This window comes from Ptychodera flava, chromosome 11 (genome assembly GCF_041260155.1).
Source record: "Ptychodera flava strain L36383 chromosome 11, AS_Pfla_20210202, whole genome shotgun sequence".
Lineage (NCBI taxonomy): Eukaryota > Metazoa > Hemichordata > Enteropneusta > Ptychoderidae > Ptychodera > Ptychodera flava.
The window spans coordinates 32,161,868-32,185,810 of record NC_091938.1 but is presented as its reverse complement, the minus strand read 5'-3'; the positions used below and the strand labels follow the sequence as shown (position 1 = coordinate 32,185,810).

The 23,943-nt window shown below is 39.9% G+C and overlaps 1 protein-coding gene and 2 long non-coding RNA genes across 3 annotated transcripts in view; all 3 read right to left on the bottom strand.

Annotated features, from left to right (window-relative positions):
* Window positions 1–23,943, bottom strand: part of LOC139144116 (uncharacterized) — an 81,396-nt gene that overhangs the window by 40,374 nt on the left and 17,079 nt on the right. The window lies entirely within an intron of this gene.
* Window positions 1,346–3,381, bottom strand: LOC139144103 (uncharacterized). The gene is made up of 2 exons (XM_070714773.1): window positions 2,124–3,381; window positions 1,346–1,745 (listed from the first exon to the last, which is right to left on the bottom strand). The coding sequence occupies exon 1, from the start codon at window positions 3,371–3,373 to the stop codon at window positions 2,519–2,521; it is 855 nt and encodes a 284-aa protein (XP_070570874.1). The 5' UTR covers window positions 3,374–3,381; the 3' UTR covers window positions 1,346–1,745; window positions 2,124–2,518.
* Window positions 9,134–10,241, bottom strand: LOC139144104 (uncharacterized). Its single transcript, XR_011554741.1, has 2 exons — window positions 10,004–10,241; window positions 9,134–9,625 (listed from the first exon to the last, which is right to left on the bottom strand). It is a non-coding gene; the product is annotated as an uncharacterized lncRNA (long non-coding RNA).

Below are 23,943 nucleotides of genomic sequence, written 5' to 3'. Positions count from 1 at the left end.
CCGCAGAAGTTCAACAGCAATACTTCACTTTGCCGATGCTAAGAATTTTTCCCGTCACCTGACAGGATGATGTGTTGATTTTGATACATCATATTCTTAATAAATTTGTTGGATTCTTGTTCAGAGATAAATTTGTCGATTTTGAGCAATGAATCGGTCTGTGACGAGATAACACACTGTACAGTGGTAGTAGCAAACGTTGGGAGCAGACAAAACGCTCTCGTTTTCCCCAGCTGAAAAAAAACTACAAAAAACAGACAAACTTTCAAAATCATCGCTACCAAAGCCTTGATGTTTCGCTATTTATTACCCTTTACCGCATTTTCAGAAAACTCCTTTGTGCCCACTCAATTTTCATCTGCACGAGAATGATTGCAAACAGTTTCTGTAGATACAAGTGCGGACCCTGTATATTCCTACTTCTGACGTCAGAAGTAGGGGTATACGGATACTGTAAACCTTATACCTATAGTGTGACGTCAAACTATAGGGATAACTGGCTCTATGTATGTGATATCTATATCTATATATATATATATATATATATATATATATATATATATATATATATATATATATATATATATATATATATATTATATATATATATATATATATATATATATACAAAATGTATACAATGTGCCCTCCTGTTATCAACATAATGGCTTTATGGCAACCTCTGAACTTGGCACAAAGAGTATGGTTACACATTGTTGAGGATTGAAAATATGGACTCACCAGAGTGCACTAACGGCAACACGTACCATGAGCGAAGCATAGTGCCAACAGTGAACGCCCCTTATATTACGCAAGAGGCTGCCCAACAATCTCAGAGTGCTCTAACTACTATTAAAGCAGTGAGCGAAATACACAAAATGTATACAATGTGCCTTCCGGTTATCACCAGAATGGGTTTATGGCAACCTCTGAACTTGGGCACAGAGAGTAAGGTTACACATTGTTGAGGATTGAAAATATGGACTCACCAGAGTGCTCTAACGGCAACATGTACCATATATATATATATATATATATATATATATATATATATATATATATATATATATATATATATATATATATATATATATATATATATAATATATATATATACATATATATTATACATATATATATACGTAACCGGGTAATTAAACTGACAATTAAATTTAGCCAGATAATTAAACCCGACCAAGGTTCATATTACACAATAAACAAACCAGGAAAGAATGATTATCGTACAATTTGCGTTGCAGTTTATATTAAGGTTTATTTCACTACGGCTAAAATCTTTACTACTAATGATAATAATAATAAAAGAATAAAACACACTGGTCTACAATGATTAAAACCAATGGTAGTATTACTGGAAAATAATTTCCAGGCGCAAAATCTAAAGTTCATCCACCATAATAAAGTTCCAGATAATTCTAAAATGGCTGTTGTCTAGGGTTCATTCACTTAGCTATTGTTCATATGGCTGTACAATGGCCTCATGTAGGTCAATGTCCGTCCTGTTGCTATGACGATGACAGTCTATCCAATAGGAAACTACGTTACACACACAGAGTCCTTCCAGACGATTCTCCCTGGGGATTTGTTATTCCAACCCTGGTAGCAATACTTGAGTTGATGATTGACTCGAACAATTCCAGGCACTCCTTGGCTCTTCACTCGGGCCACACAATAGGAACACACAGGAACACACGCAGTCTACCAGTAATTCATTAACTGAATCTCCTCTGTAAACACAGTCATGTAAAAGACCAATGGCAATTATGTAAGCGTTTCCTTCTGTTTACACTATCTCATTCAAGATGAGACTAAGTCAACATGATAGCAAATACACTGTACAAAAATACCATGAAACAAAGAACTAAGAATCACAGAAAATTTCCTTCAAAATCAGAAACCCAAATTTCAACATGTTAAATAAAACTTCACTACTATCATAAAGTACTACTAGAATCAAACTAACTACAGAATAACAACTTAGAAACTTTTCCTGTCAATTGGGAAACACATGGTCCTTCCACGTTTTAACTTGAGGGGTGTGTCTCACACTTTGAGACTTTTAAAAGTTCATTGTTTTCAATACCAAAGCGTTCAAATACACATACCTGTAAACACAGTCATGTAAAAGACCAACCACGTTGTCTTGGAATTTTTTCTTGGCAGTAAAACGGATAATAATTCCTAAACGTACATCCACACCAAAGTACTGTCTTCGAGCAGTGAAAATCAGTAGAGCATTGCAATGCATTGTGGGCGAAGACGCTATCAATGAAATTCCACACATGTGTCATCACACTCAAACAACACGCAGTAGATCTAATCACATGACTTACAATCGTAACCGGGGTTACACATTCCCCTCAGATGCTTACACACTCCGGGTGTAAGTTACTTTGGTAATTGATATAATGAGGCTCAAGTTAAAACATTAAAAACTTAACAAAAGGCAAAGGTCATTGTCAATGCAACCCACTGTTATTGTTTTTAACAGTCAGTCACTCTAATCATACTTCACGTCTTTGCAAACAAGAAACATCTCTGTACCTGGTATAGGTATTACATGAGTGGTAGGACTTAACAGGCTTAGCAATTTGCAATTTGCTTGTACCCCCATTCGGTCATAGGTCAATTTATCAGCAGGCCATCCAGCATTCTGTCGTTTTGGTCGTCCTTCTTTGGGTGGTTGTGGCATAATTTCCACTTCACTCTGGTGTGTTTCTCTTTCATCAGGCACATCTGTTGTATCAGTAGGGTCGGCTGCTGTTTCTATGGTGCTGATATCATTGTCGTCAGTTACTATGGGTGATGCTTTGGGGATTGGCGGGTTGGCAAACAATTCCTCCATATCTGAATCAGTGTCTGTCTCATCTTTCTTATCAGTCTGTTGTCTGGCGGACTGTCTGGTAACCGGTCTTCTTTCTTCAATTTCAACCTCTTCTGGTTCTGAGGCGGACAAATAGCCAATAGGAAGTAGCATGTTCCTATGTAGTGTCCGTTCTACCCCATCTCCAGTTTCTGGCTTTACCACATACACGGGCAAGTTGTCATCCAATCCCTTCTCAACAACATGCACATCAGGTTTCCAGCGATCGGCCAGTTTGTGTTTGCCTATCAACCCGACATTGTGTATTAGTACTCTGTCCCCCACAAGCAGATCACTACCACGTACCTTGCTGTCATAGCGTCTCTTGTTGGCGAGTGCTTTCTTCTTTGCTTCCTTCTCAGCTAATTCATAGGCTCCTTTCAGTCTGCTTTTCAGGTCCTCGACGTACTGCAAGTAATCATGTTTGGTGTATTCATCTGGGCTAACACCAAAACAAAGATCAATGGGTAGTCTGGCTTCTCTTCCAAACATGAGGTAGTACGGTGAGAACTGAGTGGCATCATTTTGGTACAATTGTAAGCATGCACCCGAAAACTGATATGCTGACTCCAGTGCTGCTTTTCCTTGGTGTTTAACGTTCCTAGCATGTTCAGCAGCGTACGGTTAAATCTCTCTGGCTGCGGATCCCCTTGCGGGTGATATGGGGTAGTTCGGGACTTGCGTATACCGGCCACTTTCAGTAATTCTCTTATGAGTCTGTTCTCAAAGCTGCGTCCCTGGTCGCTATGGATACGGGCAGGTAGTCCATAATGCACAAAGAACTTCTCCCACAGAACTTTCGCCACCGTCTTTGCTTCTTGATCTTTAGTCGGGTACGCCTGAGCATATCTAGTATAATGATCAGTTACCACTAGTACATTCTGTGTGTTACTTCTGTCCTGTTCTATGGTCAGAAAATCGATGCAGACTAATTCCATTGGACAGCTGGAGAAGATGTTAATCATTGGAGCAGCGCGGCGTGGCAACTGTTTTCTCTGTACGCACCTACTACAAGTCTGGCACTTTCTTTCCACATCTGCTCTCATTCTTGGCCAGTAGAATCTTGCTCTGAGGAGATCGAAAGTTCGGTCGACTCCCATGTGACCCATGTCATCATGCAAGGCTTCCATGGCTTGTGCCCTATACTTGGTCGGTAATACCAGCTGATTAGTCTCCCTTCCATGGTTATCTCTAGTCTTTCGGAATAATACTCTATGCCATAGAAACAACCTGTTTCTTTGTCTGAGCAATATCTTGACTTCATCAGGAAGTGATTTCAAGTCTACTTTCTTCTTTTCGTTTTCAATGTAGCCTATCACTTCATTCAACACTTCATCATTTCTTTGCAAGGCAAACCAATCCTTCTCTTTTGCTACCATGGAGACAGGGGTTCCAGGGGGATTTTCACCATAGTATTGTAGCTGGTAATACGGTTTCGGCAATGCAGCTGCTGAGATGGCTACTGTTTCAGCAAGTGCAGGGGATTCAATCTTACTGTGGTGCTGGTTATTGTCAACTTCGGTGGTACAAGTGCAAGACAGAACACGATGCTGACATACCTTGGCTGTAGCGGGTCTTGTGATACCATGGCTCATGGTAATGGCACCTATCACTTCTCTGGTCATAATTTCATCTGATTGTTTATCAACTCCTAGGACGCGTTCTCTCAGTCGTCTTATCTTTTCTTCCATATCTAGTGTTTCTTGGTCATCTGGCATGTCGGCATTTGGACGGCGAGACAGTGCATCAGCGTCGATGTTTGCTCGGCCACTTCTATACTGTAGTGTGAAATCATACGCTGCCAGGGCAGCTAACCACCTGTGTCCCGTAGCATCTAACTTTGCTGTGGTAAGGACGTAAGTCAGCGGGTTGTTGTCAGTAACAACTTTGAACTTCGTCCCATACAGATAGTCGTGAAACTTGCTTGTGACACACCACTTCAAGGCGAGGAATTCTAACTTATGCACTGGATATCTCTTTTCACTTTTAGTCAGTCCTCGACTGGCAAAGGCGATTGGTTTAAGCAGGCCATCATGTTCTTGGTACAGTACTCCACCCAGGCCATCCAGACTGGCATCTGTATGCAGTATAAACGGTCGGGATAGGTCTGCAAAGGCTAATACTGGTGCGTTTGTCAGTAGTTCGATGATCTTATCCATGGCTTTTTGACACTCTAGCGTCCATCTGTCGCCGAAGGGTTCTGTAGCACTTCTGAATGGTACGCCATCATTGTCCTTGTACTTCCCTAGCCTCTTTCTCAACTTCGGAGGGATATACCCAGCAGTCAGGTCGTTCATTGGCTTGACAATTTGGGCATAATTCTCTACAAAGCGTCGATAGTATCCTGTAAATCCAAGAAATGTCTTTAGCTCTTTAATATTCTTTGGGGTGGGCCAATTCTTCAAAGCTTCTATCTTGCTGGGGTCAGGGCTCACACCATTTTCATCAACTTTATGTCCAACGTAGGTGACTGTCCTCCGGAAAAGCTGACATTTCTCAGGTGATAATTTCAAACCATACTCAGCTAATCGGTCCAGCGCTTTCATTAGCCTGTCTTCTGCTTCGTCAACTGATCTGCCAAATATGATCAAATCATCCAAGTATATCAATAGTTCTATCAGGTGCATATCACTCATACATTTCTCCATCAGTCTCTGAAAAGTGGCTGGTGCTCCTGTGATTCCCTGGGGCATCCGTTCAAACTGGTAGAAACCCAAGGGGACATATAAAAGCTGTCTTCTCCTTGTCTTCCTCCGCCATGGGAATCTGATAATAACCCGACTTCAAATCCAGCACATGAAACCATGTACACCCGTTTAGGCAATCGAGTGCTTCCTGTATCTTAGGTACCGTATACTGATCGGGTATTGTCCTCGTGTTTAGAGTTCGATAGTCAACGCACATACGTATCGCCCCCGATTTCTTTCTCACAAGCACAATAGGCGAAGCATATGGGCTCTTCGACTCCTTTATTATACCGGCATCTAACAATTCCTGGATGTGGCGCTTTGTATCATAGAAGTCCGCCGGTGCAATTCTCCGTGACCTCTCACGAAAAGGGGTCGGGTCACTCAGGGGAATGTGATGTTCAATGGCCGACGTATGTCCTACATCCCAATCGTGTTGCGAAAACACATGCCGTCGTTGCTTTAACTTCTCGTTGATTCTGACCTTGTCCTCATAACTAAGCGGGGAGTCACCAAAGTCAACAACGAAGTCCGCTTCATCGTCCTTCTTGTCAGCACTGTCCTGTGCTGTCACTTTCGTTTGGTAACTGCCGCACTCAGTATTCCCCTCAGAGCCCTTTTGTTCTGGTTCAGGCATAAGTTCACTGGGTTGTATGGGCCGCACCCATTCTGGCAAGACTAAGTCCGCAACAACGCGTCTTGGCATGATGGTTATGTTATGTCTGGTATCATTATGCACAATGACTTTCACTCGTTGGGTACTCCCTGGCAGGAGGGTGGTGACACTGCTCTTTATTATCAATCCTCCTGGGGTGTGGTGATGGGATGGAGTTTCCACCAACACGGTAGTTTCTGGCAATCCAATTATTCCTCTTCCTATACATGTCAATGGCATTGTCTTTCCACTTGGTATAGTAACGGGTCTCCTCCCTGCTAGCCTAACAGGGTTGATCCGTCCATCATGGCCACACTTGTCAAAGGCATCTATCCTCTTGTATGCTTCGGTGAAGAGGGCTGCCATCGGTAGTTTCTTCAGGTAATGCTTTCCCGCTATTTCTTTACATCTATGGGCCATATTACGAAATATACTAGTGTTGGTACCACAAATCACTGGTACGTCTCCACTTTGGTCACGGTCTGGGGTAACTAACGCAAGTGTTTCACAAGTCTCCTCCACTCCAGCTACTTCCTTAGGGAACCGAATAGATACTGTAATATACCCATAGTACGGAACCACTTGATCACCTGCACCACGTACTACCAAGTCTTCAATTGGCTTGAGGCGGCAGTGAGACAGGTGTCGGTCATAAAACGAGCGGGAAATGAGGGTGACTTGGGAACCACTGTCAAGTAAACACTGGCAACTGATTCCATCGACGAACACTTCTGTAGTCATACTATCGCCTACCAGCCCTTCGGGTAGTGGTTTGTTGGCTACGGAATGTTCGTTAACTTGTGCAATGTTGTCAATTTTGTCTTTCCTTTCTTCGTGTGTATTACTGGGGCTACACTCTTCTTGGACATCCACCGGCCCCTCTACTGTGGGTGTCCCGGTAGTTTCCCTTCGACTCAAAAAATGCTCGTGCGAACTTCTGCTTGACCAGCTGTAGGTCTGGATTATCCTTTCTGAAACATTTCTTCTCCGTATGTCCGTCCAAACCACAATTAAAGCAAAAGTTCAATTTCTTGAACATATCAGATCCCGCTGGGTTAGTACTCGACTCCGTTGCTGATGTCGATGTTTCTGGTGTTGGGGTGGAGGCTGGTGTCGATACTTGGGACTGGTTCTGCTCTCTCTTCCTGCGATTTTGCTGACGTGGTCGTTGCTGACTAGTTGGCGTCGACCAGGTGTTACTCGAGGCTGGCTGTGTGGGTGACTGGTTGTCGTTTCCTTTCATCATCTGATCCATTACCTGCTGAACTACTTGCTGTATATCCGACTTATCCAATGTTTGCTTTGCCACTGGTGCCGATGTTGCGGTTGCTTCAAAACTATCACAGACAGCGGTGTAATTCGTACTGGCACTCGGCGTTGTCCCCTTATGGGCTCTGTTCTTAGCTTTCTCTTCTTGACGTGCTTCCTCCTTCCTTACCATCTGCATTAACTCGATGTAACCTGGCGGTTGGTTGAGCTTCGTGTCGAGTTGCAGCGATGACAAGTGGCTTTCATTGTACAACACTCCATCGGTGAACTGTTTCAGGCGAAGGTAATCGGCCTCATACTCTTTGACACTGCCTTGTCGTATTGCTCGTCGCAACAGAGTCTGTAATTCCTGCAAATACTGAGAATGTGACCATTCTTCTTTCTGATAACACGACTGAAATGCCTTCAAAGACTCGGCAGGGGTAAGTCTTGTGCCATACGAACCCTCAAGGGCATCAAGGTAATCACGTACTGTCAAATTGGGTGCTGGGGTCAATGACCTAATAGTGTTCATAGCAGGTCCGGCTAAGCTTTCAGCAATACGCTTCTTCTTTTCTGCGTCTGATACATTCCACTCTTTGATCATTTGTTCTGCTTGCTCTGCCCAACTTTCGTAGTCGTCTTCATTTACTGGTACTGGCAGCCTACCGGAGAAAACTCTCAGTTTACGATACCACCCAGACTCATTAGTCCTTGGTTGCAGGTTAGTCACAAGTTTCTCCATCATATCCATCCAAGCAGCATCAGGACCAGCTTGGCGTGGTGGTGGTGATCTGCTTGGGGGTCTTTCTCTCAGCTGGTAAGGCGTACTATTCCTGGGAGGGGTAGGCAATGAAACATATTCTGCTGGTTCTCTGTCCTGTACATCATCGTAGCCGTCAAATCCAGCCAATTGTGCTGGGGTCAACGGTGGTGGAGTCTTGATTGCCGTCCGCCAATCACCAAATCCTCCTTTATAGGTTCCGGTCCCTCCCTCATCCAGCGGTAAGATGCTCCATCGCTGCTGGCCATATGCAGGGAAGCCTCCTCTCTGACTTTGACCGAATGGGGGAACCTTAGCGTTTTAAAAAACCGAGGCAACAGGAGTGAACATCCCAACACTAGTGTCGGCTCCACTCTTTTCATATGCCAAGAATCAGCCCATTCCCTCTTTGTGGCTGAGTGGCAAAGCACACCTATTCCCCCTTCACATCTTAATATTTCTGTTAAGTCGGCATCTTTATATTCTCTGGTAATAAACTGCAATAAATCACTCACATCATTAATAGTTGCATGGGAAACCCAGAAAACTAATCCATGTCTAAGATCAATACCATTCTTATCATATACTTCAACTGCTTTTCTCTCAAGCTCATCCATTTTTCGTCAACAACAAAACAAAACAAACAATGCAATGCAATACTGATATCAACGGGGTTGGTCTTTTGTAATCTATACTCTTAACTGTTAAAAACACTACTGCAACATTAACTGTACGATAAATAACTCATTCAATCCAATAACCACAATCCCGGACAAGCCCCCAATTTTGTAACCGGGTAATTAAACTGACAATTAAATTTAGCCAGATAATTAAACCCGACCAAGGTTCATATCACACAATAAACAAACCAGGAAAGAATGATTATCGTACAATTTGCGTTGCAGTTTATATTAAGGTTTATTTCACTACAGCTAAAATCTCTACTACTAATGATAATAATAATAAAAGAATAAAAACACTGGTCTACAATGATTAAAACCAATGGCAGTATTACTGGAAAATAATTTCCAGGCGCAAAATCTAAAGTTCATCCACCATAATAAAGTTCCAGATAATTCTAAAATGGCTGTTGTCTAGGGTTCATTCACTTAGCTATTGTTCATATGGCTGTACAATGGCCTCATGTAGGTCAATGTCCGTCCTGTTGCTATGACGATGACAGTCTATCCAATAGGAAACTACGTTACACACACAGAGTCCTTCCAGACGATTCTCCCTGGGGATTTGTTATTCCAACCCTGGTAGCAATACTTGAGTTGATGATTGACTCGAACAAATTCCAGGCACTCCTTGGCTCTTCACTCGGGCCACACAATAGGAACACACAGGAACACACGCAGTCTACCAGTAATTCATTAACTGAATCTCCTCTGTAAACACAGTCATGTAAAAGACCAATGGCAATTATGTAAGCGTTTCCTTCTGTTTACACTATCTCATTCAAGATGAGACTAAGTCAACATGATAGCAAATACACTGTACAAAAATCCCATGAAACAAAGAACTAAGAATCACAGAAAATCTCCTTCAAAATCAGAAAACCCAATTTCAACATGTTAAATAAACTTCACTACTATCATAAAGTACTACTAGAATCAAACTAACTACAGAATAACAACTTAGAAACTTTTCCTGTCAATTGGGAAAACACATGGTCCTTCCACGTTTTAACTTGAGGGGTGTGTCTCACACTTTGAGACTTTTAAAAGTTCATTGTTTTCAATACCAAAGCGTTCAAATACACATACCTGTAAACACAGTCATGTAAAAGACCAACCACGTTGTCTTGGAATTTTTTCTTGGCAGTAAAACGGATAATAATTCCTAAACGTACATCCACACCAAAGTACTGTCTTCAAGCAGTGAAAATCAGTAGAGCATTGCAATGCATTGTGGGCGAAGACGCTATCAATGAAATTCCACACATGTGTCATCACACTCAAACAACACGCAGTAGATCTAATCACATGACTTACAATCGTAACCGGGGTTACATATATATATATATATATATATATATATATATATATAAACAGATTACGTTGCCATGGGCAAGCAAGGTCAAACTGTCTTCCCATATAACATGTCGATCATGATTGGCAACTCTCTACAGACTTGTTTTATAAAACCGATCAAGTATACATGGTTGCTCATACCACTGTTCTAACTCTGCGCAGTTTATCACAAGACGTTTCGTACACATTTTTTATAAAGAGCAACTGAATATTTTAGACAGAATTAAGACGCACAGCCGAGTATATTCTTTAAATTATATTGCACGTCAAAATTGAGGCCGAAATGCACTTTTGTGACATAAAACTGCTTTCTCATTGATCATAGTCTTCATAATCGGACTACCGCTAACTGAAGGCATGCTCGCACTAGTAACATTTCCATATATATGAAGCGCGATGTCATGACATTTTGTTAGAAAAAAGTGAATTTGACATAACACGGCCGATTAAAGTGGAAAATAAATTTACGAAAAGCTGCAGTATTCTAAACAACTTCTATACGTATGGTATGTTTTTCTCTAAAGTTGATTGTCGATAATTTACAGTAATACGAGGGGAGGGCACGTTAATAGTCAATGCTGACAGCTGATACTTATCAAAATCTACTGAAATAGAGCAGTTAATTAAAGTACTGAATGATAATTTATTTTAATCATCCATAGACAAGGACAAAATAAAGCTCTAACGACACACCACTTTTCTTTGTATGTGAAAGGTGACAATTCATATCTACTGAGCCATGGTTTTGTTTTCTCAGACCTATTTCTTTCCCGTTGTATTCCTCCTTGAATCTACGCTGTCGCCAAATGGTAAAATTTGTCTAGCCAACGAGCTAGGATAAGCTGCCCTGCAATACTAAGGTTAAGCTAAATTTGACTCGCTATCCTACTGGTTATACCTGCCAAATATCTGCCATCATTATACACCTGCATCTGTAACCTATGGAGTTTCGTCGTACAGTAAGTTTGGGTATCAGAGACGCAGAGTCCAATAACTTTGACGCGGAGTACAATAAGTTTAGGTGTCATTGGACGCTATTGACCTTTGGCCTCAAAACACCTTCACGTGAACACGGGGAAATGGAAGATAAAATTTTACATTTTCACAAATATATATACTTCTCAGTATTCAGTACTTCACAACGTTAGAGTAGGAATGATGAATCAAAAACCTGTGAATTTGAGTGAAATTATGCTGCTGCTGACCTACAATTATAAATATCACCTACACTGCGCTGCGCGGGTTTGAAATTTCGTTCTGTGCTTGTAGCGGACGCGCTAAACGCGTTCTCAGTTTTCTCGCGATCGCTCAGTGCAGTGCGGGACGGACATTCTAAAAAAGCTTTAATTTTACTTATTCGAGGTAAAATTGGACTAAGAAAGGTGTATTATAATAAGGTTATTCCTAAAATTCCTAAAATAAATCACTGCTAGCTCAAATTTATTCCTGGCAAAGAAAATTCCAGAAGCTTCCTCCCGCTCATCAGTGACCGCTATCTCAATAAGCCAGCTGACATAATGTGATAAGCAGTCTGACTCCGACTACCACACAATTGTAATGAACTAGTATCGCGACTGCGTGGAGAGTGTAGATGTGCAAGTGTACCTGATTTTGGCGGGATCGTTCAAAGCACAGGCGCTCCTTACACGGGTAGACTGCGTAGTAGATCGATTTTTGGATCGATTTATGATCCGTAGTCGATATGCCCGCCACTGCAACCTAAATACTCACAGTGGCGTCATTATCGTACAGGATAAATACACCAACAAGTAGCAGCAACAAGAGCTATCACCATGTCAGATGGATACCTACATTGTATTTTACAAGAAGGAAGCAGAAAAGTGAGTAAACTGTACATTTGTTTCACGCTTCATTTCTATGTGATCGTAAGGCACGCTAGCTTGCTATTGCTGAGATGCAGGTACCCACTTTCCATTCTTCCAACAACAAACATAGACTGTTTCATGGCTGATTACTTGTTTACGTTGATAATAACCTCAAACTGGCAACTTATACAGACACATGCCTCACAAATCGTTTGTCCAAAATGATGTTATGGTTGATCATGTTATTCAAGGCGAATGTAAGTTTCCAGTGCATGATTTGAACTGAGCCCTTCAACATCATTGCACAACAATCATTACACAAATCTTGTGATCCCTGATCTCATTCAAGGCAGATACAGACTAAGATGGGAGTTATTTTCAGCAAATAACTTCATGTACAAATGTTGATTATTGACTATTTGTAGTTTCTCTTTCAACAGATTGTCCAGGACATGATAACATGACATAAAATCCTTCAGCTCCACAAATTAACATGGATTCTGTGAGTACAATTTGGAAGTAGAGTGAAGACTCTGCCCTGCAGATATGGTGCAACTCAAGTTGGATATAAAAGGTAACTAAATATCATTGTGAGCAGCAATAATAATACGTCAGGTGGGCTTGTTCCTCATATTTCCACATATACAACACTTTGAGTTTTGTTGAAATTTCAACTGTTATTACCTATATCTGTGACATATCTTTGTTATGGTCTCTCAACAGATATGTACACGTTTACCATTATTGTTATAATCAATCATATCAGGGGAGCCACTTGCATGTACCAGGTTTACGATATTGCATTTCACTCTGATGTATCAAATTTAGAATTAATATAATTTTCCATTTTCCTCATTATTTAATGGGCATAAAAACTTTGGGAGCTTTTTTTCTCAAGAATGTCTTTTGCGGAAAAACTGCATTTGGAAATGGGTGCAGTTGTGACATAAGTATTTCTTGTCAAAAAATTGTAAGTTCAGTGCAAACTACTTAAACAGGAATTATAGGACCAAGGGTGCACAATAGGGAGATTACTGATGACGCAGCTATTTGCATACTCTGGGAGGGAGTTTTGAATTCTCATAGCATTGCTTTGACTGTATGATAAATTTGAATAATCATGATGGGCACTTTCGTAACATATGCAAAATAGGGGTCAAACGGTTGTACAGGGAACACGTTTTGAAACCTTACACGTTCTCCGACAAAAACGGAACATTTTTTCAGTTTATTTTGACTCAAGTCACTAGTACAGAAATTTGCGAGAAATTTACGAGAAATGGACACTTTCTCGCTTTTTGCGAGAAGTAAGCGAGAATACATAACTTTCTCGCAATAACTCAGCGAGAATTTAATTTTCTCGCAAACAGTTGGCAAGAACTGTGTTTTCTCGCTCCGCATCTGCGAGAAACTGAATTCTCGCAATCAGTCAGCGAGAATTTGTTTTCTCGCTTTGCATCTGCGAGAAATTGTATTCTTCTGTGTAAAGCATTTCACACATATTTCACAATTTCTCGCAGATGCAGAGCGAGAAAACATAGTTCTCGCTGATTGATTGCGAGAATTCAGTTTCTCGCAGATGCATGCGAGAAAGCACAGTTCTCGCTTACTTCTCGCAATTCAGCGAGAAAGTGACCATTTCTCGCAATTTCTCGCAAATTTCTGTACTAGTGAGTGTAGTCGCTATGTATTTACATACATCATATGCAAGATTCGATGACAAGGAACACCTGAAACATGGCAAATTATGTGATTCTGGAACCAAAGACGGTACGTCCGATCACTAGCATGGCTTTTTTCATTTGCATGGATATACCATAATCTGGCTTTCAGAAGGAAGTTACTGTTTAAACAGGAACGTCCCTATAAAAGCCGGATTATCGTACATCTTTGCAAATGTAAAAAAGCCACGCTACTGATCAGGCGTGCCGTATTCGGCCCCAGAATCCCATGATTTTGCAATGCTTCAGGCGTATATTATCATTGAATCGTGCATATGATGTCTGTGAATATATAGCGAGACTAAACTTGAGTCAAAAATACACTGAAAAAATGTTCTGTTTTTTTGTCAGAGAACGGATATGTTCCAAAATGTGTTCCCTATATGACCATTTGACCTCTCTTTGCATATATCACGTAAGTCGCGATCATGATTATTCAAATTTATCGTACGGTCAAAGCAATGCTATGAGAATTCAAAAACTCCCCACCAGTGTATGCAAATGGCTGCATCATCAGTAAATCCCCCTATTGTGCACCCATGTTCCTGTGAGTTCCTGTTTAAGGTACATTAGCTGCAAGTTTTAGCAACTTTGTTCAGCTGTATTGTTGTGTGTATAAACGGCAGTTTCGATGGCTACAAAACAGCATCTTGAATAACAACATTCTGCTTGACAACATACTGTGTTACATGTTTAATTAACAACCACTGATAATGTTGACAAATGAATTCTATTCCAGACTGAAATTCCAATGTTCAACAATAACAATGCTGAATATTCACACATGAGCTGGGTTGATGAGCTAAATGCTAGACATTCATTATGCCTTAAGAAGTAGAACAAGAAACTGCAATGTATACACAAAAGAAAACTACTAGGAAACTGCCAAAGTTGCCGTACAGCTAACGACAACCCTGTTACCATCTGAGGGCTGGTTCAGGGATGTGCACATACCTGTACCAGCCTGAGAAGCTATAGAGGCCACCAGCTATGTACAGCACAGTCAGAAAAATAAGTACCACAGCTGCATTTCACATCCATGTACCTTGTATGTCAACAGTTGTGTACAAACGTTGTACATGCAACATGGCTTTGAAAAAATCAGCTTGACCATCAGCTTCCCAATCAGCCCTGTACCAGCAATGTGTTACAGTTCTGTATTGGGGAAATTCCAACATAGCTGGTACATGAATGTGTGCATAGCCACAACGGCACTGTGTATTGAAATAAGACTAGTACATGTAGGTAAGTATCTATGTGACTAGGGTGAAAGAAAGGGCTGAAAATTTCAACAGGGCTGGTAACTAGATGCGTTCATCACTGTGCCTTTGATGCTGAACACAGGCCCTCGTATAGGGAGGTGAACAGCACTTCTGGTACATGTATATAGTGCTAGGCACATTGCATGCCTACAGAACACATCCCATACCAGGGCTGTGTAGAAAAGACCCCGACTACAGTTCTGTCAAGTACATAGCTGGTACAGGGATGTGCTACGATGTTGGCATAGTTCTGTGGTAAGACATGAAAGGTTCCTGTGATGAGTAAAACATGCACATGTTGAGGGGGTGTGATAGGTTCATACTCCTATTGTATTTCAACCCCCCTCACTATAATAGCATTTCAAGCAAAATGTTCTGTCCTATGATATTTTAAGATGACGTATTCTCAGTAAGATATGTAAAAAACCGGGTACACATGAATCATACATTTACTTGGTAGATTATGGCTTCGTATCGTTGTTCTGATCTCCATTAGCCACAACTTGGGTTCATTTTTCCAGCATTTTTGTTCTGGACATCGGCTGCAGTTTCCCATTCAAGTCATTCAAGCTTGATGAAATCCCTAATGTTTAGCTTTTCAGGGCAGTCTATTCTACATGTAGCATAGTTATTGTTAACAATTTCATTCAGCGTGGGATGAGAATTCATTTGTCAGTTATAAAGATGATCATTGCAAATATACAGGCTGTGTGTACAAGCATAATACTTGGCATTTTAGAATCTGTAGGAAGTACGTCAAGAAACTGTATTGATAATACTGAAATACTGAAGAAGTAGCCAAAAGTTACAGTTGGTGGAGTATAATTTCTTATTTCAATTTTCATCATATACGTGGAGTATTTTATCAATGATGACTGTTGCATAGCCAGAGTTTGAAAATGCTTTGTCAAAGTCTTTCCAACTTCTTTGCAAGTCTCAAAAGGACATTGTACTGTGACTCTAATATATCTTGCATTTGTATAAATTCATTTTGATATTCTGGAATTGAAATTCATTATTGTGACATTCAAACCATAGTTTTACTCATTTTTGCCATTGCAGTGATGCGAGCAAGGGACTTTGACTATTGACATTGGCTTCTGAGAGCTCATATTTTTCATGCTAAGAGAGTTTACCCTGAAACAGTCATGTCGCCTTATTTGTGCAGCAGGAATGAATTAATAATTGTGTTCCTGCAGTCAAATATGTGTGAACATGACAGTAATTTAGAATACTGCAAATGAACATTACAACATACGTGTTACTATATATTATTGCTTGAATACATGGGTTTGTGTGCCTGAGAGCAGGTGACAATTTGCCCGATGCCAAGAGGGCCAATTGTCTCCTGCTGCGAGGGCAGATAAACCCACTTGCTCAGGCAATATTTTTATTACATGCCTCTTAACAGTTAATGCTATGTGGAATCCAGTTACATGCATGGCATTTCAAACAATTTTACCACTATCTACCAGCATCAAACAGATTTTAACGAAAATCACAATGGCAGTGCGTGGATAGATATTTACATCTAGCGTTAAGCGTCTACTTTGACGTCGAAAATTTCGAATCGAAGGGCAGGGGAAACCGGTTAGTACATCGTTCACCAGCCCGCTAACTCCCCGTATGTTCCTATTCAAATCAATGCTCTGAATTACACTCACAACGAGGCAGGTAATAAAATTTCCCTAAATATACCAGTAGCTAGGCCTTGCCTTCATCGTACTAGAAGCTGGACACTGAATGTTTTACCAGGAGCTAATTTTTTACTTAAAATTTTTAATGTTTGCATCTTTTATATTCAAGGATGTTGGAAAACTCATATTGCCAGGCACAGAGGCAAAGTCGCCCTTTTTGATGCGCTCGTCTATGAAGGAGCAAGCTGTTTGTGTTGTTTCTTTAAGGTGTTATATTCTGGCAGCATGGAAAGAGACAATCTTGTGTTGCTCAGTTACCCAGGGGTTCAATTTCTCTGTATTTGATTACATCAGATGTGTGAAAGGACATATCAATTTGTAGACTACCGATCAGAGCAAAGACTAAGCTTGGATGAGTCATAAATGGGCTGGTAATTATGAGTGGCCTGTAGTCTGCAGGGGTTCCCAGTGAAACTGCTAGCAATTTGGCATCAGATGCACGAGGTAAATGTTATACCATCAAATTATTTTATCAATATGATTTTACAAGCAGCATTCAAAAGTATGTCATTTTTAGCAAGTATACCCTTGTAAGTATTAGATTTAATTATATTTGCAACAATTACTGTTTCATTTTTTGTCAATTGCAATAAATTTTAGTCTAAGATTAATTGTAATCCTTTGATTGTTGTTGTTTTTTCACGTAGTCTGCAGGATATCTTACTACTTCAGTTGTTGTCTGTGTTTCAGATGTGGTACAATCCTACTTAGTGCGGCTTCGTCACACAGAGAACCCAATAGGCCATTGCATTTGATGATATCCTACCCTGTATCTGCAAAATTTGATGAAATCCAATTTAAATTCGAAGGATTGTCAATAAAATTGCCTCTCCCGCCAAGGCAATGTGGTTCATATTGAACTGGTTTGTCAGGAAGCCATACAATAGCCCTGGAGTGGCATGCCTGCAAGCTAGCTTATAATGGCATATTTGTAAACCAGAGATATTCTCAATAGTCTGGTGCCGAAACACATAACCCAAAAATTTCGGCCCCACAATGGTTCTCGGTGGTTTCTGTATCTTCAAAGCCTACTGAATCAGGATCTGCATGATGCCACCCTGACATCCTTGGGCATTTTAATATATTCAGGATTGCAGTCAAGATGGCCGCCAAAACTTGTAAATGGTAATATCTATGAAATGTAATCAAAGTGATTTTGGTGTCATTTGCCAGGTAAACAGGGTCAAGGAATTCATTTATTTCATTGCCCAACATGTGCAACTCTTAATTTGTGGCCTCCTTTGCCAGGTAAATGGGGTTACGGAACTCATATCTGTCATTGCCTTATATGTACAACCCTTAATTTGCATAAAAAGCCAAGATGGCTGCCAAAACGACATCCAAAAACAGGTAAAATATCATATCTCAGCTCAATGAGAAGCTGTTGGAGTCATTTTGGTCTCCTTTGCTAGGTATATTGGGTCAAGCAATTCATATCTTTCATTGGCTGACATGTACAACCCTTAATTTGCATACAAATTTGCATAAAAATCCAAATACCTGTTTCAGTGTGTAAGGAGTCATATCTCAATACACTATGCCACTGATTTTGGTGTCTTTCGGCATGTTTTACGGGTCTTTTGTTATATTTGCTATAAAATCAACCATGAAAATCTGAAATTGATGCTTACAACCCAAGATAGTTGCTAAGCTTGTTTCCACAACATATATCAAGGTATATCTTAGCTGAGATTGCATACTAGAGACTAATACATTAAGGGTTCAAGGCTGAAGGATAAGTTTCTTTCGTTATATTAAATGTAAAGTATTTCATTGAAAGCCAAAATGACCACCCAATATCAACTATGGCCACACAAATGGATGCCATAAAAACATTGAGTCGTATCTTAATGAATCCAAGCATTCTTGAGATCTATTTTGTTGTGGTTGGTCAGGTTTTATTGGCCGCAGGGTTTCCATTGCATGTATTCTGAACTGGAAAAAATCTTACTTATCATGGAAGGATTTTATCCTACATTGCCGCTATATAATGGTTTCGTAAAACATTACACCGTATCTTAATTTATCCAGCATCTTTGACACAAAGTTGTGTGTGATTTGGTCTGTTTGAAAGGTCGTGGAATTCACATTTCCATCCACATAAATTGTCAAACCATTCATTTAAATTAAATGATAATGAACTGTATCTTTCCATACAACATCAATGGTCATTTTATCATTTGCAGATCAACCACAATAATGAGCTTCAATTATTCAAGGCGAATTTGCCGAAAATGCAGTATCTCTTGCATAAAAGTGACTTGTTTGGTCATCTTTGAGCCAACCTGAGTCGTCTGTCTTGTTTATCTTTGCACCAACTTAGTCACTCAGATGACCGCAAGTGGGTGTAGCAGAGGCCTTCTATGAATACCTTTATCATTACAGGCACGGTTTTCTGATATGACAATGAAGATACTTGTCTTTTGCCACTTTTGACAACCAGTTTTAATGTCATCCGTCAGACGTTGTACCTTAAACTTTACAACCGTCATGCTGCAAACAAGTCTCTAGTTTCTGCTATAACATCATTCATAGGCAGCAGAAATACGAACTTCTTGCGTTTGACACAATTCAGAGCACTTTGAGCAGTTTAATTGCATTACAAACACAATATTAGTAAGGTATGAGTTGCATCTTTACCAATCAAGCATTCTTAAGACCTATTTGATGAGTATGGTCATGTTTTATCCAGTTGCAGAATTTGAATCTCCAGTTATCTGACCTGAAAAAAAAACTTGCAAGAACACTACAAATTTTAAAGAGGGAGTTTATCTGATAAGGCTAATAATGGTGTCAAGATATTACATCATGTCTCTATTTACTGATAGCTCATAAGACCAACTTTTGTGTCTTTTGATACATTTGAAGGGTCAATTGCATATAAACTGTACAATCCTACATATATCAAAAGTGAAGTCAAAACATCATCGATGCCCTAAATAGAGTCGCAAAACAGGCATGTAGCCTTAACTTGTATTATCATTGATCATCTTTGAGATTGATTCTTAATCTTTGGCCGCATTTTAGGTATCGAGGAACACACTTTTCCATTACATGAACTGTTTACGTACCATTTATCATTGGGTGGCACGTTTTATAATACTTATCTGTAACAATATACCAAAATACTCATTTCAAGTTTTCGACCTGAACTGTAAGATTCGGTAAGATTCTGGCACAACATCATCTTCGTCGCTTTTGTTATTAGCAGGGCCATTTATATTGGCAGTTGCCTGCTATACTATACTGCCAGAAAATACAAATGTCACAGCCAGTTGAGTTAAAGAGCGCTTTAACTTTCTGTGGAATATGGAGGGTCACCTGTACCTTGACTAAAAGTTAAAGTGAAAAGCGATTTGACTGATTCATTTTTCAGCCAACCAAAGTCACGAAATCCGTTTGACACTTGGATCTTTGTTCGCTATACCGTTCCTTATTTACATATATAAAGTTAAGTGAAGTAAAGTAAGCCTTATTGAAGTCGTATCCAAGTTGGATCTTGATCATAAAGTACAATAAAGGTTTTGCAAAATCAACAACAAACGAGTATTAAAAAGAGATATACCGGTATATGTATAAATCTGAGTATCTATATGCGTTTACTTTTTTCATTTTTTCTTGTCTAAGTTATATATGTGTATGTGTGTCAGTTGTTATGCTCGTTATTTTTAGAAGCTGTTTTAGTGTGTTGCGGCTCAAATGGCTAGCATATAGCCCACTGCACCATACCAAGACAACTTATGGGCACCTAGCAGTTGTAGCTCTTTGTCTGCATACATTTTTGGTTGTTGGTATGTTTCTTTTCATAGTCCAATAAAAGCTTGTACAAGTCATCAAAACAGTACAGGTTGGTCTGCAATGTACTTTTGGTTTCATCCGAGACACAAGGAAAAATGCACATGCTCATCAGTAAAGAACTTTTATGTCAGTTAGTGGATTAGAACTAGTGAAAAAGATTGCTTTTGGAGGAGCAAGGTATATATATGATTAATTATAAGAAGAACAACAATCCAATTAAATATTGGGTATACGTAATTGTACTGCAATTAAACTGTTCAATGTGCTTTGGATGGGTGTCAAGCGCGAAGCTAAGGGTAGAACTTCAGAGGGATAACATGAAAGTATCTATACTGTCAAACAGAATAATATAATTCATGTAAATGGATGGTTTGACAATTTATATGAGTTGAAATGTGAAATCCATGACCTCTCAGACGTACCCAAACACATACAACCTTGTGTCAAAGATGCTGGATATATTAAGATACGGTGTGATGTTTTAGGAAACCATTATAGCTACAATGCGGGATTAAATCCCTCCACTAGAAGTAAGATTTTTCAAGTGCAGAAAGCAAGCAATGAAAACCCAGCGACCAATAAAACCTGACCGAGCACAACAAAAAAGGTATCAAGAATGCTTCGTGGGTTAAGATACGATTCAATATTTTTGTTACATCCATTTGTGTGGCCATAGTTTATATTAGTTGGTCATTTTGGCTTTCGATGAAATACTTTACATTTAATATAATGAAAGAAACTTATCCTTCAGCCTTGAACCCTTAATGTATTAGTCTCTAGTATGCAATTTCAGCTAAGATATACCTTGATATATGTTGTGGAAACAAGCTTAGCAACTATCTTGGGTTGTAAGCATCAATTTCAGATTTTCATGGTTGATTTTATAGCAAATATAACAAAAGATACCAATTTTTGACCTGTAAAACATGCCGAAAGACACCAAAATCAGTGGCATAGTGTATTGAGATATGACTCCTTACACACTGAAACAGGTATTTTGATTTTTATGCAAATTTTTATGCAAATTAAGGGTTGTACATGTCAGCCAATGAAAGATATGAATTGCTTGACCCAATATACCTAGCAAAGGAGACCAAAATGACTCCAACAGCTTCTCATTGAGCTGAGATATGATATTTTACCTGTTTTTGGATGTCGTTTTGGCAGCCATCTTGGCTTTTTATGCAAATTAAGGGTTGTACATATAAGGCAATGAAAAAGATGAGTTCTTAACCCATTTACCTGGCAAAGGAGGCCAAATGACTCCAACAGCTTCTCATTGAAATGAGATATGGCATTTTACCTGTTTTGGAGGTGATTTTGGCAGCCATCTTGGATTTTTATGCAAATTAAGAGTTGCACATGTTGGGCAATGAAAGAAATGAATTCCTTGGCCCTGTTTACCTGGCAAATGACACCAAAATCACTTTGATAACATTTCATAGAACTGAGATATTACCATTTACATGTTTTGGCGGCCATCTTGGCGGCCATCTTGAATATATTAAAATGCCCAAGGATGCCAGGGTGGCATCATGCAGATTCTGATTCAGTAGGCTTGAAGATACAGAAACCATCGAGAACCATTGTGGGGCCGAAATTTTTGGGTTCGGCCAAAAATCAGGGTTTCGGCACCAGACTACAAAGTGGCTTGCCTGTAAACCAGAATTAGTCAGAAAATTGGTTTGTCGGTAAGCCACATTGCACTAATATCGGCTCATCTTCAAACCCGATGAAACCAGAATTGGCTTACTGTTGAGACAGAGAAGTGTGGTATTGGTTAATAAATAAGCCACTGTTCAGCACTATCTGGTATATGGGCAAGCCACAGTATCTTAAACATGGCATGCTAGCAAGCCTAGTTCACACAAGAGTGGATTGCCTGTAAACCATTTTTCAGTGCTAACTGGTTACTGGCAAGCTGTAGTGATCTTTGCATGGCATGTATATATGCCATATCGAAAATCAAACTGGTATGCACAGAAGCCAGACTTGGCATGCCAGGAAGCCTAAAATAAGCCAAAAATCACAACTCGAAACAATTCTTTTACCGACAAACAAGCAGGTTATTTTTGGCTTGAATTGGGCTGGTCGGCAAACCAGAAAAAAATTGTAGTATATCCAGTCTGAGTGTATCGTCTAGCATCGAAGCTGGAGTCAGTCCTTGGAAGTCGAGTTTGGCCAGAACAGTGAGGTGGTGAAATCTCCGATATGTATCGGATATTTACTTGCGATTTGACAGAATCTAGTATCGTCTTGTATCGAAGCTAGAGTCTAGTCAGTCCTTGGAAGTCGGGTGTGACCAGAACTGTGAGGTGGTGAAATCTCCGATATATATTGGATATTTACTTGCGATTTGACTGAATCTAGTATCGTCTAGTATCGAAGCTAGAGTCAGTCCTTGGAAGTCGGGTTTGGCAAGAACTGTGAGGTGGTGAAATCTCCGATATATATCGGATATTTACGCGCGATTTGACTGAATCTAGTATCGTCTAGTATCGATATTAGAGTCCCCAAATCGCCGAAAAATATCGGGTAAATATCGGAGATTTCACAGATCCGGCGTGCCGAGGCACGAGGCAAGTCATTCTAGTATCGTCTAGTATCGATATTAGAGTCCCCAAATCGCCGAACAAATATCGGGTAAATATCGGCTATTTCACTGACCCGGCGTGCTGAGAAACAAGGCAAGTCATTCTAGTATCGTCTAGTATCGATATTAGAGTCCCCAAATCGCCGAAAAATATCGGGTAAATATCGTCGATTTCACAGACGTGGCTTCCTATGCGACAACCACAGTTCATTCTATTATCGTCTAGTATAGATACTAGTCCCGAAATCGTCGATATGTCAAACTTCGATAACAGATTGTAAATATCAGATATTTAAAATTTGTGCAAGGTCGCGCCTTCATGAAGATATTGACACCTGCAACTGAACAGTTGCTGGGAACGCACCTGTTACATACATGCGTGCACTGGGCAATGAAAGTGCACTCTGCCAAAGATGCACGGCATATGTGCTTAGATGGGCTCGGTCGGATCGCCTGCTAGACAAAACAATTTTGGCAGTGTTGTGATTGGCAAGAATCGTTGTGTGTATGAATAGACAGGCTAGAAATGGCCTTGTTGACCAAGGTTGTGCTAGTTTCCCACTATAACATCTGTTTGAGTGAAAATTCATTCATAAAATTATTGGACGTGCAAGCGGGACATCGCGACACTCAGCCGCGGATATCGGGAACGGGTTATTTTACATCATTCAAAAAATCTGCATTGCAAAGTTTGCATGAAATGTTCAAAATTACCAATTATTATGTTTTACGAAATTATCAATTGTATGTTTAATATTTTACGAATAAAATGAGCT